At 31.2% G+C, this 19,984-nt stretch overlaps 1 protein-coding gene across 2 annotated transcripts in view; it reads right to left on the reverse strand.

Moving 5' to 3' along the window:
• Positions 1-19,287, reverse strand: part of LOC126834897 (uncharacterized) — a 31,457-nt gene extending 12,170 nt beyond the window's left edge. Inside the window, exon 1 of one of the 2 annotated variants that reach the window (XM_050567109.1) lies at positions 18,775-19,287. In XM_050567109.1, the coding sequence (XP_050423066.1) occupies positions 18,775-18,897 (123 nt within the window). In that variant the 5' untranslated portion in view covers positions 18,898-19,287. The remainder of the gene's footprint in view (positions 1-18,774) is intronic. The other variant, XM_050567110.1, reaches the window with a different exon arrangement.
• Positions 19,288-19,984: the final 697 nt, after the last annotated feature.

Consider the following 19,984-nt stretch of genomic DNA (forward strand, 5'->3'; position numbering starts at 1 on the left):
AACATATTTCATTTTTTTGTTGCAAATTTTGTTTTTGAAAATCCCGTCCCTAATAGATAATAATATGTTTATATAAATGTATTATTCTGAAATATATATGCTGTTTAAATCAAGTAATACTAAACAATTACATTTACCTACTTTTAAACAACTTGCGATTTATATTATATATATATATATATATATATATATTGTAAGAAATCCTTGAAAAGCAACTACGGTTAGTTTAATAAAACACCATAAAAAGTTATCATATAAAAATAAAAATTTAATGAATTTTTATTAATTTAGTTAATTTTCATGTGTACCAAACATTATTTCCTGTCTTTGTAATATAGTCAAGAAAGGTCAAAATATAAGTATGTTATTACTTTTGAATAAAAAAAAACTAACAATTATTATACAAGACATGTTAAAAATTAAAGACTTATGATCAAAACTATGAAAACTGTCGATTATTCTGTTTAGAAAAAAAGGATTTAATAATTGTTTTGTACTATTCAATAACAAAAAATATTAAATGGTAAAGGTTTGGTTAGGTTAAAATTGGTAAATATTGTTAAAGTTTTTTGCCGAAATGCATAATCTTTTTTTGTCACACCGGTGCACATTACTCTAGTATAGTATTATACATTTAATACCTTACAAGTTGTATTTGCTTAACATTGAAAAAACCTAATCGTTTAAAAACCCTTTAACATGATTTTTTTCGGCGAAAAACAATTATTAATCGTTCATTCATTTTTGTACAATGACTGTCTCGCACACGAGAATTATTATCGTTATTTGATTTCTTAAAACCAACAAGCCTCCAGAGTGTTAACTATTTTGCTGTGATTGACGTTGTAGTTAATGGGGAAAAAAATATGTAATACAATTAATAAAATATGCCTTAACGTCGGCTCCGTTTAAATGACTCAATCATTCCAACGACTCGGTTAGTGTGTAGCTGTTAACGTTTAACTGTATTTTTTTCCCCCATACTTTTACAAACATAAAAAAACATCAATATTAGCCTGTTAACAAAATTCTAGATAACCCTAATCTAACCAGGAAACGGCAACATATCTTATCTCTGTCGTGTGACAGGACTCGTGTCCTAGAAAATTATAGCAGCAAAAGGGCCAAAGGGGTACTTGGCAGCATTTTTACCACCGACCTTTTCCCATTAAATATTATAATGTTAAAATAATGTCTTTCTTTTTAAACCGGCTTGATTAAATACAACATAGATTTTCTTACCGACGAACGACCTTGGGGCTTGAACATGCGGTCATCCAAGACAAACGGTAGCGAGTACTTAAATAACAATAACAATAACGATAATAATAATAATTGTACTATATGTACTTAGGGTGTGCGTGAGAAAATTGCACAACAATCACGGAAAAAGACACACACGAATAATTTATTATAACCCGACAGGAGGTCGTTGGTTAAACGATTACCAAACACATCTATAGTACTTTATATAGGCGCGTCCCAACAGTGTCCATAACCTATCTTTACTATTATTATTACTGTTGAGAATAATAATATAAATATAATACATATTATGTACATGTTTATAATATGTTTACATATTTTATTTTTAAATAAAATACTGTACCTACACAAGACAATACACAAATTGATAGGGCGAAGAAAATATTTTCAAAGTCAATGTGTTGTTATAATTTTTCTTCGGTACTACAGGTATGTCCGGGGCAGCAACAGGTGCGTGACCGTCTTATTGGTGTTCGACGAAAACAACTAACCTAACGTTATTTTACACATTATAATATCATTACTATACAATGCACACGGGGGTAGAACTAATCATTTTCACACAACTGCCGGCGGATTATGAGACGGTGACGAAACGGTTAAAGACAGCAACGAAATCGAATGGTTTCTTTCTAAGGAGTATTTGATATGGGCAATGTTAGTTCCAACAAGTTTCAAAACGTATTGTCAGACTTTTTGAAACTAATCATCAACAAAATATATGTATACCGATTTAAAAAATGGCTTTTTAAACATATATTTTTCCATGCACACCGACTGGAACGAACAGCTTCGAAGACCTACAAATAATCAAACTAGAAAAAAAACACATACAAACTTAACAAAAAAAATGAACAACAACTAAAATTTTTCTCAAGACAACCGATGAATCGGATCATTATGGCGTTAACGTGAAAAATGTTAAGAAATTTAAATATACAAATTAAGACATTGTCGACGTTTCGACATGGCCGATTTTTTTCAAAATTTTCTTGTAAAAAATATATAATAATATATTAAACAATAGTATGTTCAAGGTGAAATAGGTCTCCTTCCTCTTACTACTCTACTTGTTTTTTTCTTGTACTGTCGCACGACTATATTATAATATATTATTTATTGTGTAAAGTTACAAAGTAGTTTAATGTGCACTGTATACGTTATTACAGATTTTATCGATATTTTGTAATTGAATTTTTAACTTGATCGTTTGTATATATATATATATATATATATATATATATATAACATACTGTACTATTATTTTAACGACAGTGTGTTAGATAACATTCCACTGCAGTTTTCTCTTGTTTTTTTTAATTATCGACCGACTAGTTATTTGTCTCTGTTATTCAATTTTTGTAATTATATTGTTTTTTAAAGTCTAAACACATTTAATAGAATGGCATTTATCTATTTTTACTATATAGGACGTTATTCATTCAATTTTATAGCGTTAAAACTTAGGTATAAGTAGAATGCGTTTTACTCGTTCAGTGATGATTTTAGAGCAAAAATACTTATAAAAAAAAAACCCAAAGATGACTTGGTACTCTTTGGAGACACATTGTTTAAGTTGATAAACCTAATAATTAACATTTAAAATGACATTTTTAAATCAACTATAATTTTCAAACTTGGATATGACCGTTGTGTCCGAAATGTTGTTATCTTTGGATTTTATAACAGCTGTTTATAAGTTAGCTATTTAAATGACAATTTGTTTTTTAAATTGCTGTCAAGGATGCTATGATAGTCCGAAAAACGGTATTAATTACTGAACTAATAATTACACATTAACAGTTTAACCTTTCAATTAAGATTTTGCAAAACAAATTGCCTATGATTAACTAAAAATAATTTTTTTAATATTTCGTGATAACCTTTTTTTTTTTAACAAGTTTTAAGCCATCGGTTTTATCAGTTTCAATGGGCTGTAACTAGATAAAAGTAACAATTTCAAGAGAGTCATTTTGAAGTGTCATATCTCAGCTTTAAGAACCGCATATAAGCTATATTGTTACTCTGTGGTTTGAACAGGCTACTACCGATTGGAAGGGCAAGGAAACAAACATTTAATTTTAATTTTAGACAGTTTATATATAATATAATACATGTACCTATATATATACATTTAAAAAAAAACGATTTTTAAGGGCTACGACTGTGTATTAAAATAATCTAGACCGCGTTACGCACAAACACAGTGGAAAAGAAATGCATAATATTATGTGATAATAAGTACTATAATATCATATTATACTCTCTATTTCTATCCGGCTATATAAGGTATTGCGCACAGGTATAACGATGACGGTAACGTATTATGTACACATTGAACAATCGCCTTTATAATGGCTTGTGCACACATAGGTGCGAAACAGCGTGAAAAAAAAATTGCTAGCAAGACTACCTTCTTTCAGAAGAAAAAAAAACAAAATAAATATATAAACAAGTGTATATAAAACAACAATACACAAAGTCGGTCCGACAGAGCATTCGCTTGATGTTACACAAACTGAAGTAATATTATTATATATTATTATTTATTATGCTCTGGTATAATATAGCAGTCTAGCCCAAGTCGTTGTACGTTTTTTTGGCACCGTTAAAAAAAAAAAACCCAGACGTAGTTGGATAATTAATTATTATTTTTATTTTATTGCAATATAATAATATATAATATAGAAAATGTCGATGGTTGTAGATTTTTTGTCGTTTGAAAAAAAAATCAAAAAACTAGTATCAAGTTCGACGGCTGACAATCTTTAAATTATTTTTAGCGTTTTTTTTTTTTGTCTACTAATTTCTGATGATCTTTTCTAAAGGTCAAACGATTACAACCGACGTAGTTTGATCTCTGCTTTAGACTTTACTACGTTGGAATATCGATAGTTTTGTTAACAATACAGTTGTTTATCACAATAAAATAGTATATATATGTATATATATATATATATATATATAGGACAGTAAACTCTGAGTAGGTACACAGGATAAATGCCAAAGTTCAAAAGGTAACCTTTAGTGGTGTTTGATTAAAACGAGAACGCTGACAAAAACTAAATAAACAACAATTCGAGAACAGGTCAAACAACAACAAACAATTCTCGACTCGCAATTAGGACAATATTATTACCCTTTTTTTTTAGTAAAGCCAGGTGTTGAGTAACACAAATTTTAAATACCTCGTTGGAATGCAACGTGAAGTTTGGTCACTATGGATTTCACGAAAGCCCGTTAAACTATAAAAGGTTTAATGAACCTTCCACGTATGGTCGACCCCTTAAACCGCATAATTCACCTGTTTCATTAGGTTATTATAAAAAAAAACTTCTAAGGGTGGTCATATTTTATGCAAGTTTACATATACCCTTGTTTTAACGACTATTTGCAACGACAACTATCCTTAAAATCGTCACAAACGATGAAATATTAAATAGCACTATAAAAAGCATACCACCGTTTATCATTTAAAGTCTTTAAACATTTGTAACTTAAAGGTCTTGTAAAATATATGAATTTTAGACACAATTTGTAGATAAACGTTGAAATTAAAAACATGTGCTGAACAATTAAAATATGTATTGAACAATTTTTTTACCCGACAAATGCTATATTTTATTGACAAAAAACGTTTGCTGGGTTTGTGGGTTAGGCCTATTTCTCATGAGGTTTGAAAATCTTAGTACAGTAACGAGGATCATACTTATTAACAGCCCGTCTCAACGTCGGTTAGAATAGGTCGGGCTACAACTTCAGATGGAAGGGTGGGGTGTGCGTAGAATTGTCAATATCCCGGTTAAAACAATTTTTTGTTTTTTTATATCACGCTATATTTATGTCACGTGAAAGTGTTTTGTTGTTGTGACAAATAGGTCGGCGGTTCGCAGCAGTGTTGTGATGTTTTATAGCGACGACGGATTTGTCGGATACAGCAATCGTCGACTTCCACAAGTGACGGCGGTTCGGTTTGGTGTGTCGCCAAACAAGTCTAAAATTAAATCGTCTTGTTCCTTGCACCTTTAAAAGCGCGTGAAGACGAGAGGCGTATCGGTGAACACGGTCACAGCGTTTTATCAGTATATAATATTATTATATTAATATGACACCGCTAAAAAAAAATGGCTAAAATACAACCGAGCAGAGCCACAGGTGCAGCAGCAGCCGTGGTCAACCACCGTGGTGAAGAGAAAGTGTTGAGTTTCCATTTCTACGCGCCGCCACCGACTCTAATTTCCATATACTATTATATTATTATTATTTATTATTATTATGCAAAATAAACAACCTAGGTGTACAATAAACCTTACCTACGCCTGTACTTAACGAGCCGTCACCGATAATCGTTGGCAATTACCACGCGCGGTCGTAACGTTTTATTTAAAGGTAAACACACACAATTTTTTTAGCCACAGTCTAAAAATAAAATACAAACCGGTCAACTGTCAGCTGTGATAAAATATGCATTTTTTTAACAATACAATATTAAAACTTTAAAAGCACTTGGTCAAACTTCTCGACCGCTAAACCCGCTCAACGGGTCGCACGACACGACACTTCTGTTCTGTTGGAAATTTAAACATTGTTCTGGTCGAACCCGACTTGCACAAAAACCACCATAAAACTCGACGGACGACATAAAATAAATATAATAATAATATCCATCCACGTGTCAAGATATCCAAGGACCAATTATTTATCAAATACTAGACACCCGGGTAACGAGAACGACAACTCAATTAATAATAATATTACCCAATTGTAATAAATTTATATATCTAGTACTGTGCTGTGGTAATATTACACAAAACAGTTTCGAAAAAAAAAATTGATTGCGGCAATAAAAAAATCGGTGTTCGGTGAAATCTAATTTTTTATCAATTTTTTTTTTGTTGCCCACAAACTATAGAAACCAGGAAGTGATAACCAACACAATAACCGAAGTCGAATTTCCAGTGGTCGATTGTATATTGCGTGTAATACGAATCGTACCAGATTAAGCAAATTCCTCTTTTGTACCTCTTCTATACATTACCAACAATGTGAAATAGTTTAAAACAAACGATTTTAAGAGGACGTCATACCTCTTAATTTTTTAAGAAGTTAGGTGTAGTATATCATTTGCAACATCCTAATGCAAAGCCTAAACTGTGATGTGTAATTATTAGTTTAGTAATTAACAGCACTGTTTTTTTTTTTTTTTTGGTAGTAATATTTACTTTTCGAACCATCACAGCGTCGTCCTTGACAGCGATTTAAATTTGTTTTTTTCCCTTTACAATGATGACCTATAATAAAAAAAGATAGAGGACAAGATATCCAAAAGGAACCTCGGATGTGTTTTGCATTATCTACAGTGCATAGATCAATGTGATGAATGTGATAACTTTTGTTTTGTATTTACAGTCACAAAAACGATTAAAATAATTTATTCGATTTTGTACCGACCATGTTTATGTCGAAAAAACATATTATTACTGATAAAGTAATTTTTGGGGTACGTTTTCTGATATTATATAATATATACATAGACTTGGTTCGTTGGCTAAAAATTAGACGTGTCACAAAAATTAAAAAAAAACACATCTTTGTAAAAACAATATACATTCTCGGTTACGCGTCAGAGCTAAAAAAAAAAATCATATTAAAAAACGAATTTTCATAATGGGTATTACAGTACGGTTGCCAAATCGGCATAATACACACTTGGGCTGTTTGCATTTTTTTTAAACTATATAATATTATACATATATAAATAATTAGAGTGTGACGTAAAGTAAATCACACCGCGACCTTGACCGGATCGCTTCTTTCCGTTTATACGTTTTGTAAAAAAATAAAAAAAAATAAACAAATAATAACAACTATATAAAAAGGGAACGAAGGTTAAATACAGACGCGAAGGAGCTCTAAGCAAGCATGCGCAAATCATAATAGTATAACCTGTTGTATAATATACTATACAATGTTAGTTACAAGGTGACTCTTACCCGACTGCTTCGGGCTAATTCGGCTTAAAAGTGTACATAACTGTGTAGAAAACCACCTTTCCTTATCTCAGCCAAAGTATCTAACATTCAGGTGTACGCAGTATTTACAATTTCAGCCGAAGAATGTGATAAGAATAAAGTCAAAACGCTCAGTACGGCTCGAACCAGCAACAGCTATTAAAAAAAAAAACCTTTAAACGGTTTCGGATGATTGTAACATGTAGAGGTATATTATACTACATCAGTTGTACAACAGCTATTATAATTAAATGTATACAGCTATTAATGTATGACGATTGACGGGTTGTCTGCGCCGTCGGGAAGAGACGGGGATCGTTCAATGATAATAATGATGGAGAAATTAAAAAAACGCCTAACCGACCGTGTGTACTTTTGACCCAGCGCTATATTATTATTGTAATATTATTATATATTATATTGACACCGAATCGACGCTTTTGTACTGCCTTCCGACCGTTATGACGACTGAGTGCAGGCAATTAACATATTTTATTATTGTAGTACAACACACACTGAATAGAGTACACAAGTTGGAGGCCATTTATGGAAATTTGTTTTTATTTTTTATTTTTTAGATACATTGATGAACAAAAATTACATAGTGTACAATATTATCCCCACCGATTGTTATTTTTCTTCTAAAAAAAAATCTAGTTTTCTGACTAGGTCAAAATTTGGTGGGCATATATATATATATGGAGTGCAACCAACACAAAAGTAACTTACACAGTGTGTAACACCAACTGCTAATTCGTCATAATCTTTTTTTGGTAATGTTTTGAAATTTTGAAAAATATAAAAAAACAATACTACACACACCGTATGTGTTTTCGGTTTATTTCCAATAGCTATTAGGTTTTATTAACTGTTAAAAATAAACTTTTTTATCTATAGTTTAAAAAAAAAACCTCGACCATTTACAAGTACTGTTTTTATGTGTCATTAAAATTAAAAAATTCTAAGACCAATTCAGACACGAAATGTAATAGTTTAACCGATAATGAAAAACGGGCAATATTTGAGAAAAATATCTATATACTTACAACACTTGTAATACTTGTACAATATAATGTATATTTAGTTGGCATTAGAATAATTACTGAACACACTGTGTTTGCTTCATTATACAAAGTTCACCTTTGCACGCACGCGCAGTAGACATAGTTCAATGCAAAGTACTTATGGATGTTTTTCTCATGAAAACAATGGTTTTTTTCTCAAAAAAAAAAACCCCATAAAGAATACCATCTTTGCAGACGGAACGAGATAATAATATTATATTTACCATTCACTACTGTTTTAATAACATAAGTAATTAAAATAACAACTGGGCTGAGCTTAAGTAGAGAGATTTAGCGCGTTAAAATTATAATAACACCGTTCGCACGCAATGTTTTTTTTATCTACTGCTCTAGAACAATGGTGCGGGTTTTTTTTTGTATTTATTTAAATTTAAACATTTGTCTCGACGAATGTAAAAAATTAAAACGTCTTGTAAACATAAAGCGATTAAACTCGGTCAAACATTGGCGATCAAACGGTCGCCATTGTCGTTGCTTATCATTGAATAAGAGACAATTAAGTATATCCGTACATTTTAATTGATGGCTAATAATATTTTGGTATAATTAAGTAATATAATATTTAAAAAACGCACTACGCCGCAAATTTTTTTACGTTATTCAGTGTATCATTTTTGCGGTGAAGGGTATTTTTTTAAATATTTTATTGCTACTCGATGTGTGTAACACATGTGGTGTGTGTGTTAAAATAAAAATAACCCACTGATTTTATAATATAGACCTGACCGTGGGCCGTGGCTGGTGTCGGATGTCGTGAAAAGCATCATTATTTTTTACAATTTTCACAGATAAAAAATATATCATTTGAACAATAAAAATGATTATCGCATTCGTTTTGTAATAAGCCAATAGCGAAACAGGAATATGATATTATGTTACCACTGTGGTATCCTAACCTGTATTGTTATTAATTTATTAACGGACTTGGAAATAACGCATCAGAGGAAAAAACATTTATGTGTTAAATTATAATTGTAATAATTAAAATTAATTATATGTTTTGGATAATACTAGTATAAAGTATAATTACCACTTAACCAGAGCGGTAATCAAAAGTACCTCGGTAACCAAAGACCGCACACTGTGGATTTCGCGCCAAAATTAATTGTTTTAAAAATCAAACGTTTCTAAAAAATGATAATACGTCTAATACAATAACAATATTCGAATAAAATTAGTTTGAGAATTGTCGAATCACTCCAGTGAAGGGGTGTACCACATTTCGACGGTTATCAACATATTTTTTTTTAACAATTTTTTTCGGTTTGTTTCCCACGACTTCAACCATAGTATTTCTCATTGCGATTAAATATCGTTATTTGTGGTACTATTTTATTTTATTTTTAGCTCATAGTGTAAAATCATTCATTGTAAAAGCGTTTAAAATATGTTTGTCACGCATTAATGAGTTATATGCTTATTAAAGTAATAATAGTACCTAATCTCAATGTCGGCCATAGCTTTGTAACGATCATGATGATAATATGGAATTCTTTAAATTTCATTACTCATAGTAATAATATATACTAACATTATCCTATTCGAATATTGTTCTTCGATTCTTTATTATCGAACGTCAGTCGGATTACAATACTATGGTTTAACTCAATAACATTATTGTGTAATCATTTAGTTAACGCTAATGAGAAAGACCCCACGACAACGTCAATGCCGTTATATTATGTACAAAAACAAAAACAAGAGTTATTTCTAATAAGTAAAATTACAAATCGAGAAACGCCAACAAGTAGTCTTAAACACTATCTAATGAGCCACGTGAAAAAAAGTAATAAACTCCATTGCTTCGGTCCATCCGACAAATAAAAACTTTTTTTTAAAAAAGATAAGTGGCCTTTTGATTTTTTTTTAAAAATTCTTAAACTATAGTGAACAATTATTTTTAATGAAAGCCAAGCAAGTCGGGCGGATCGGCAATAGAACATTTTTATATAGCAAAATTTAATTAAATGTACGACCCATTTGGATATTTTTGCAGTAACCTTTTCTCTTTGTAATGAAATGTGTGGTAAAAAATAGATATAAGTTGTTGAAAAGAAAAATAATTTTAAAACTTCCATTACAAAGATTTGTTTTATTATATCGTCGAACAATATTTTATTTAAATACTATCTAGGGTTGGAGGGAGCATAGCTAATTTTTTTTTTTGATATCATTACAATTTACCAGTAAAAAATAAACAAGGAAGTGTACAAAGAAGTAACGTGGAACTCATTAAACGAATTACCTTAAAAAGATATGTGGTTTGTTTTTGGAAAAGAAACCACACCTGAAGGCACATTTAAGGAATATTCCTATAGCAGGTACAACTATTTTCACTTTTGGTAACACATTTGACAGTCGGGTAAAAGAGCTGACATTGAAAACTCGACACCAAACGGATTTCAGAATTTTTCATTACTTATATATAGTACTTGCTCTACAGTTGTTGTTTTTGTATAAATTTACAAAAACGTATCACTTTTAAAATTTAATACCGTTGTTAAAAATTTAGCGATAAAAAATAAAATTAGGTAGGTATAGTTATAATTGACTGTAAGCTGTCCCTAAAATACCAATTTAACCGTTTAGCTTTTTCAAGTCCTAAACTTAAAAATGACGAAGACAGTTACTATTTCGAAATCTTATTTTATACATTTAAAATACACGATTCAATTTTATTCGTTATCTTCATCAAATCTTAGAAATAGTTCTGTTCTCACACCCAGTCGCCTAATAATTGTAATTGTGCATTTTACTATTGTTGCATATATAATAATTTTTACTATTGTTTTCAAAACATAAATGAATTTATAATCTGTACCTATTATGATTGACGGGTTTTTCTTAGTCCAGCTGACGTCACATTCTTAGGTGTTCGACAAAGGAGCTGATAACAATTCCCGTTGTCTTTTATTTCCTGTTTATAATTATTACATTTTCATATAGCAAACCAGTTCAAGTGATTATATTTTCATTTGATTATGTGGCCAACGATGAACGAAACGTTTTCTAAATAGCGGCAATAGTTAAAATACTTACAAAACTAATAAATTCATCCAAATTTTATTATAGCTAAACGAACAGCTATTGTGGATAGTTGACAGTTTTTATTGCGTTTAATAGTCTGTTTTATGTAGAAAAAAAATCTCAATAGTCTTAGATAACAGGTTATGAATTGTATATAAAAATCTTAAAAAAAAAAACAATCTGGTCGCTTTAGGAAAAAAAAAATACTGGTAGCTTTTTTGCGGCAACAAGATATTGATAATTATTTTCATTAAATATTATATACAATGTGAATAATATCCAACTACAGAATCTAGATTGAAACGTTCACCTCGACCAAGGTGATCGTTCAGATTAAACCGGTCGTCGAATACTATAACAGTGGTATTATGAAGTATAATAAAAACATGTCGAACCGATGCAAAAACTTTAATTAAACAACTTTGTAAAAAAAAATTACTCTTTAAATTTTGTAATTAATCACGAATTCATCTATATTTTCTGTCCAGTGCAATATTTAGCATTTGGATAAAATTTAAAAACAAGCAAGACCTTATCAACGTTTTCTGATTTCAAATGTTTTCAAAGGGCATTTAGCATGTTTGTCAATTAAACACTTTAAATGGAGTATGTTATTATTCAAATGAAAATCCTAGGTCTGCCAATGTTCATTGCTGTAAATAGTAACAAAAATGTAGGTACTACCACAAATTGAGATTTACACCGAGTTAATGTTTTTTTTTTTTTTTTACCGTTTAATGTAAATATATTTATAAAAAATAAATAAATAAATTCAATGGCTAGACAGGAATTCAAGATGCGATTTTAGAAGAAATCCAGCGGTGAAAATGTGAAACCATCGAAAATGAATAACTATTGCGTTTTTATAAGCAGTCGACCTTGAAAGTGGAGTTTAATATGCCCAACGACGATATTGTAAATGTGTGTTATTATCGTTGAGAGAAGTTTAAAAATATATATTTGTTTAACGGTCATAATAGCTATTAATGAAAGCCACCGATCGGTGTGTCGTTTGACCTCGCAACTACATATTATATATTAATATAATGTAAAAAAATAATACCTACCGTCCACCTAACAACCTACCTAACCGTGGGATTAATACAAATTGATTGTAGTTGGCAAAAAAAAAACAAATAACAATGATAATATTAGTCATTCGGTGGTCTTGTCTACAGATACACAATGTATACAATTTTGCAGTTGCGCGACAAGTGTCTGAAATTTTAATTTTTTTTAATGAGCTGCCAAGCGTGTTTTAATGGGCGGTTGAAAAAAAAACAATCAGTAATTAAGAATCATATTATTCGTTGCCGGGTTTCCACTTGCATGTATAATAGAAAAAATTACAATAAACATAATATATATTACTATATTAGGTTTTGCCTTATTGTATTGTAATAGTATATTTCTACGCCGTTTCGGTGACGATACTTGACGCATATGTATATAATATATATTTGGTTCAAACCAGTTGTCGACGAATTAGGTAATGTGTAATTAAAGTCAATTAAACCGTTTGTATTTGATGAAATCATTAATTAAAAAAAAAAATGTTTATGAACTCAAGATTAGTTAGATATTTCCTACTAATTACCTAAGTAAAATTATCGAGTAAAAATAAAATAATACCTTTGTGTTATTAGAATCATCATATGACATAATTAGGCAAAGAAGGGTTGAGAACTAATTAAAAAAAAAGACAAACACAAAGACACTTTCATTCTCTATTTATAAAAGTATTCGTAGTAAACCGTTAATTAATTCAAGTTTTTATTAAATTAACAACATTGTTAATACGACCATCAAAGTCTTGTGTTATTATTGTCACCCCAAGTCCTTAGACTACCCTCGAAAAAGAGAAAAAGTTTTCCCTCCTTTTAGGGGAAAGGAGCTCATGTTATAGATCCACTATGGATCTACATTAAATCTAATTTTCAGACCTGAGACGGCATTGTTTTTAAGAAAAATTTAAACGGTTGGAATTCGGATATTGTATACATATTATATTGCTAAGAAATGTATACGATGTGTAATAACCCAATATTAAAGTCACCACCGACAAACCGACATTATAATACATCATATGGATGTCGTTTAAAGTGAAAAAAAATATACTATAACACAGAATACCTCTGTGTACGGTTTCGGAAGCGTGCCATGACGGTGAGTCATTGCTATAGGGGTCGTGTTGTAGATTGACCTCCCGCCAACCCTTCATAATTTATTATTAGTATACCATTCCACGCACCCTTTATCGTGGGTATTAGATCACCAATGGGGCGAACAACCCCAGTGCGGTGTTAACATTCCTAGGTTGGACATGTGGTGGAGGTCGTCATAAATACTATATAACAATACAACACATTGTGACTTTTCTCCTTATAATATTCAATTTGTTGTCATACAGTTAAAACACTTTATTTATATAAAAACCACAAATCAAACCGGGATAGTGTAATAGAGTAAAAATTCAAATAGTTATTAAAAATACAAGCTTTATGTTAAATTTAGCACGAGTTAAAGGTTCAATTGGTTTATAATTGAACGTACCCATATCTCCTCAGTGTTACCTAACCTAAACTAAACGGTTTTAAATTTGTATGTTAAAAATCAGGATGAAAACAGTATGAGTAATAGTAAAAAGTTTAAACAAATTAAATAAATAATATAAAACTATAACAGTTAATATAAAACTCAAAAAAAATCTTCGAATCTTAAACTGTTTAAATAAAATTTTAAACAATAAAATCAAATAAATATTTATTAAAAACATACCCGTTATTTGAAATCATCAATTAAAAAATGTATTTAAATATAAGTTATAATTTGTAGGTACAATAAATAAACAATTTTGAACAGTTTATTATTTTAAATAATGTAAGTAAGCTGGTTAAATTTATAAAAAAGAAGTAAACCATTTTGACACGAGAGTAGGTTTTAGTAAACAATTTTTAAAATGTTAAAAATCAATTTAAAATACATGTATAAAAATTGTTTTTTTTTTTTTAAGATTTGCTAAAAAACCTGTTTTAAACGAGTAGAAATTATTAAATACAAAATAGTTTAAGACAAAACAGTTTTTTTATCTAAATACACGGCGACAGTATTTTTATTGCGTTTTCTGAAGGAAGCATATACGTGTAAGACCAAAATTAATATACATATATTTTAAAACATCCTCTTTCTAATGTACCTAATTGAAATTCTGGTTTTTAACAAAATTTGAAATATGCGCGCTTAAATGCTAAGCACTCAGAATCTCATTGGAAAAATATCTTCACCGTGTCTTTGGCGTTCCCTAATTTATTAGTAGGTAGAAAAAAAACAAATTACACTATTTCCAACTTTGGTTACAATCGCAGACGGAATCGTCTACAGTTTTGCTGGGACTGAAATTTGTTTTACCGTTTAGTTATAAATCTATTCAATAACGCACACGCACCCAGTTGGATGATGAGTCATGATGACAACAGCTACAAGCGTAGAATTAATTTGCAAGCACATCAAAGCAAACACACGTGCACTTTTTAACCTAAGCCGTTTATCGTACTGGTGGCCCCTTTGCTAGCAAAAAAAAAAAAAACTACAATAATAACAGTTATGACAACAAATTATTTATGTTGTTTACAACACCTTATTTTCGTTAAATCCAAACAGAAACAAAAAAACAGACTAACGGGGTAAAAAACAATGTTTTGTATGCAATCAAAAAAACAACAACCTTGAGCAACAACAACAGTTACCTATGCATGTGTTTTAACAATAATTTGTTTTTTTTTTATTAATAATAAGTTTACACTAGCACTGCGGTTCCACAACAACAGACCGTACAGATAAAAAAAAATGTATATGTAAAATCCGTCGATATGTGTTGCACTGCGAGCAATTCATAAAAAATTATTTACCAACAATATTGTCCACGGATAAAATAACATGTAGAAATAGATAGCCGGTTAAAATAACATTCCATACATTTTTTAATTTTTTATCTATAAAAGATGAGCCATTCCGAGAAGCCGATTAATTAAATTTTACCGCCAAATGATAAATCCCTCACAGACACCATCTCTGCTGGGCCTGTTTTATACTAAATACACACAACCTAACGAATGGCTAGTATTTTGCATGGAATTGCAATAAAATATTTTGGCGATGAGACACAATTCACCTCATAAAAAAAATTATCAAGAGGAGCGAAGCAACACGACTGGCAATCAAATAATGTAATTGTCTGTCGCTAAATATGATCTTTGACATTAACCATAGGCAAACATGGCAGTAAATTAAAAACAAGTCTGGGACTTTTATAATCTATTACTATACTACTACTACTACATCAAAAGACAGAGTTGATTCCACAATAATATTGTTTTGACTAAATTTAAAAGGTTAGTCAGCCAACGATTATTCATGGGAATCGTTTTATGTTAAAATTTACAAAAATTAAAAAAAATTACCAATTCGTTCCAATTCAACGACATTTTGGCAACACTAGTTTGGATGATGAACCTAACCTAACCTAACATAACGGTGAAAATGGGGAAGGAAAGATTTTTCACCAAGTCATAGTAAACAAGGGAAAATAAACACAAACGCATATCATAGCACTATTTTCGAATGGGAAAGAATACAAACGCATTATTATTCAACGAACTTGGAAACTAATAAATTATCGCTTTCGCGACAATAACAGACCTAAAAATCTAAAAACAGCAACAATAATTATTATGAAACGTGGTCTAAAATTATTTCCTGACCTACAAAGTACAAAGCATTGACATACAAATCGCAGGTCGTAAAAAACTATACACAACAGAGTTAGAAAAGCATAACAATAGTGACTAATGTTCGAAACAGCTATTTTACATAATATTTATACTAGAGTAGTCGTTTTTTGTTTTTGTTTTGTGAGAAAACGTTCATTACATTTTTTTTTCTTGCCATTAAGAAACTAGTCGTACTAAATTTGAACTGAATTACACGAAGATAACACGTGGCGAAAATGTCATTAATCAGATAAGTGTACTCTCAACAAAGTGTAGCCAAAATGTATTAAACTGGCGCTGACATAAATTGCTATGTAAATGTAAATATTACAACAGACATATAAATAGCAAAATACGGTTAACTTTTAGAATAATAATTGTTATAATGCCGGAAAATTAATTACGTTTATTTCAAGTATATTTTTAATAAATAAATAAATGATACTCGTTCCACGATTTTTGTGTTCTAATACTTTAAAAAAAGCAAAAACATCTAAAAAAACCATAGTAACCTGTATTATGGAATTGGATTCAATGTCATAATTAATTATTATATATTTATGTGTTACCATGTTTTAATTTTGGCATTTGAAGTATAATATTATTAAAATATGTACACACACAATATTTTTAATTTGAATCATTAGGTCTGTTATTTTTCATATTATTCGCAGTTCACACGAATAGATTTATTGTATAATTAATATTGTTTCCATTCGTTTTAAACCATAAGGGCAAAATAAAAAAAAAAACACAAGGACAGTTTATTTTGAGACAAGCCACGGCCTTCCAAAGTACGATATGGACAATAACAGAAAATAAGTCCAATCTCAAATCTTATTTTTCTATAAATTCTGCGATTAATGCAGAAAATTCGGTAGAGAATATTATTTTCTTCTTTTATGTAGGTACCCATTGGCAATACTTATTACCCTAGGTACTTTTTGTGTAATTAATTATCACCAATATCATATACCTTTCCCACAGAGCCAGCGCAGGTTTGTGGGTATATCACTATTGGACATCTTGTACATAAAGATCAATGATGATTACCAATGGTGGTTTACCCTCTACATTTGGTTTATTGTATTCAAAAATTTGACAGAGAGTCTTAACATTTGTTGGTCAGTGTTTAAAAGTATTTTTAGGAGATGCAGTCGGTGTAGTAAAATTATACTTAAGACTCGAAATTGGAGCTATATTAAATAGTGGATTAATATTATGACCGTTACAGTGGTTCGAGTATATAGGGTGTTCAAAATAGAAGGTGACACGGAATATTTGTTACATGGAATTCTGAACACCCTGCATATCTATAAAAAATATATTGCATAGTTTAAAATAGTTTCGTCCGAAATAGGGCTCGTGAATATTTGTAATACTTTTCTTACAAGTATTATAGGAGTACTAATACTAATTACTATCTACCAATACTAAAGACATAATATCTACAGATAAAGAAGCAGCCAATAAATGAATGAGAAGAAAAGTGACTACCGTACACGAAAATAAAGTAATTCATTTTAAAACTAATTAAAGTAATCAAAATATCGTAAAGGAAAATGTTTAAAAATAATCTCAACGTGATTACATATATTATATTATCTAAAAAGCATTTACACAATACGTTGCATTATCGATTAGTGCCATAGCCGCGGGACGAGGTTACCAGGGGCACGGGTACCTCCCCCCAAAATATATTTTTATGTAAAAGCCATAGTGAACTAGTGGATTACCGAAAAAAAAATTACTGGTTACGGTAGAATTTTTTTTTTAAGAAAAACTATTAACTTGTGTTTGATTTTTACCATTTACCTAGAACTCGGTTCTCCAGTAACCCGGTCATGATAAATAATAAATGTAGGTAATCAATATAATAATATACTAGGTACTGTATTTACATTATAGGGTCAACTAAAGTAATTGTAAACGAACGGGGCGAATGTGATATTTTTTTTAAACAAAATAATTGACAATTTTCAATTTTAACTCGACGCAGAGGTCCTTCAACGCTGCTATCATGCGATGATATAATTAACATATATATTATATAATGGCGTTTACATAACAAGTGACAACGTCCATAATATTATCCGTTTATCCAAGAACAATTATACTCGAGTACTTGGTAATGGATTTATTTTCGACAAAACTACAGTCGGATCGACGACCGAGCCTTTCACAGGGCGGCGGCCTCTACTGCTGCTGCCTACTGTTATCAGTTATCATAATAATATTATTATTGTATGTACACATAGAGCAGATAACTTTCCGGCGGCGCGTTATCAGCGTTTCTAATTATAGGCGACGACGTGCCTTTTGTCACACACACACACTAACGGCGCAAGTGCTGCAACGCGCGACCCATATCGACCGACTTTGGTTTGTTTGTTTTTTTTGGTTTAATTTTATTATATATATATATTTTTCAAAACCCAAGACTCCTCCTAACCGGCTAGTAAATAATTATTGAAATATCGTCGTTTCGAGTCGATCGCAGTAGTAGGTAGGTGGTACTACATACGTACACTCGACTAGGGGTGTATTTTTATGGAATAATTTTGAAAAAAAAAAAAAAAAACGGTTTTATTTTTTTTGAAAATCAGGTCCACTCACCGGCGTGTCGTATTCGTCCTGCGGCCGGTAAACGTCCTCGTTGGACGACTTGTGTTGGGAAAACGACTGTTTCCTTCCGGTGGTCGACGGTTTCCTGTCGGACGACTTTGGCGAACTCATCATAACGGCGACCGGTCGCGCATACCCGCAGCACTTGACATCAAAAAAACACAAAACACTAATAATAATAATAATATTATAATATATTTTGCACTACTATATCGAACGGAATCAATAGATATTTTGGGGGCACGATCACAGATTGGCAAAAAAAAAAACACCCTGACGTACAATAACCGTAAAAATAACACGAGCGATTAATAAAAAAAAAATGTATGTATAATATCAATTTATTTATAATATCGTGTGCAGTTATAACGTCGTTAAAAACAAAAAAATGAATAACGATAAAAAATGATAATAATAAGGTAAAAAACTAAACGCCGTCCGGCGACAACAGCTCTATGGCGGGTCGCACGTCAATACACGGCGCGTCGACGACTGACTGCGGCGGCGGCCGCCGAACACGAGCGGCTGCGGCACCGGCGGCGCGTGCGTAGTCAGCTGTTCGCCCTCACCGCCGCCGCGGTGGCCGCCACCGTTGGCGTCTGCCGGCGGCCGTCCATCGATTACACCGTGTTAAATTCCTATATCGCCGGTGCCACCTGACGCCGCCGAGTCTATTGTGGCGGCGGCCGTTGAACACCGGCCCACAGTGGACGTTGGTAAACGCCACTGAAGACGCAGGCGCAGGTGCACGCAGTGGCGTATTTAAGGGGCGAGAGGGGGGGGGGGGTAGTGTTGGGGCAATCGTCGACCCCCCCCCCCCACACACAACGTTCTGATTTTCCAAAAAGTTAAGTTTTTTTTAACTTCGTTGCTTCGAGCTTAGAAGGTGTTGTACTATACTTTACAATGTTACTTTACTTGTTAGAAAAAAAAGGTTTCATTTGCTGGAGTTATTTTTTTCTTCCAACTAATTTACCAGTTTTTTAAACGGTTTAAACATTAATAATTGCAATTTATTAAAAAAATACTGATCGCTTACCTAACCTAACCTAACCCGATCAATGAGGTGTTTCTTCAACGCATTGCTTATTTATGTTAATTTTATTAAAAGTTATCTCGTAGGCATTATTACTTCATTAGTAAAAATGATTTTTTAATGATGTATTAAATTTATAATAATTGTGTACTAATCTTTTTTCAT

This window comes from Adelges cooleyi, unplaced genomic scaffold (genome assembly GCF_023614345.1).
Source record: "Adelges cooleyi isolate 19-005CV unplaced genomic scaffold, UGA_ACOO_1.1 ACOO_flye_CR_arks_rails_tigmint_CR_PRNA_21, whole genome shotgun sequence".
Taxonomy (NCBI): Eukaryota; Metazoa; Arthropoda; class Insecta; order Hemiptera; family Adelgidae; genus Adelges; species Adelges cooleyi.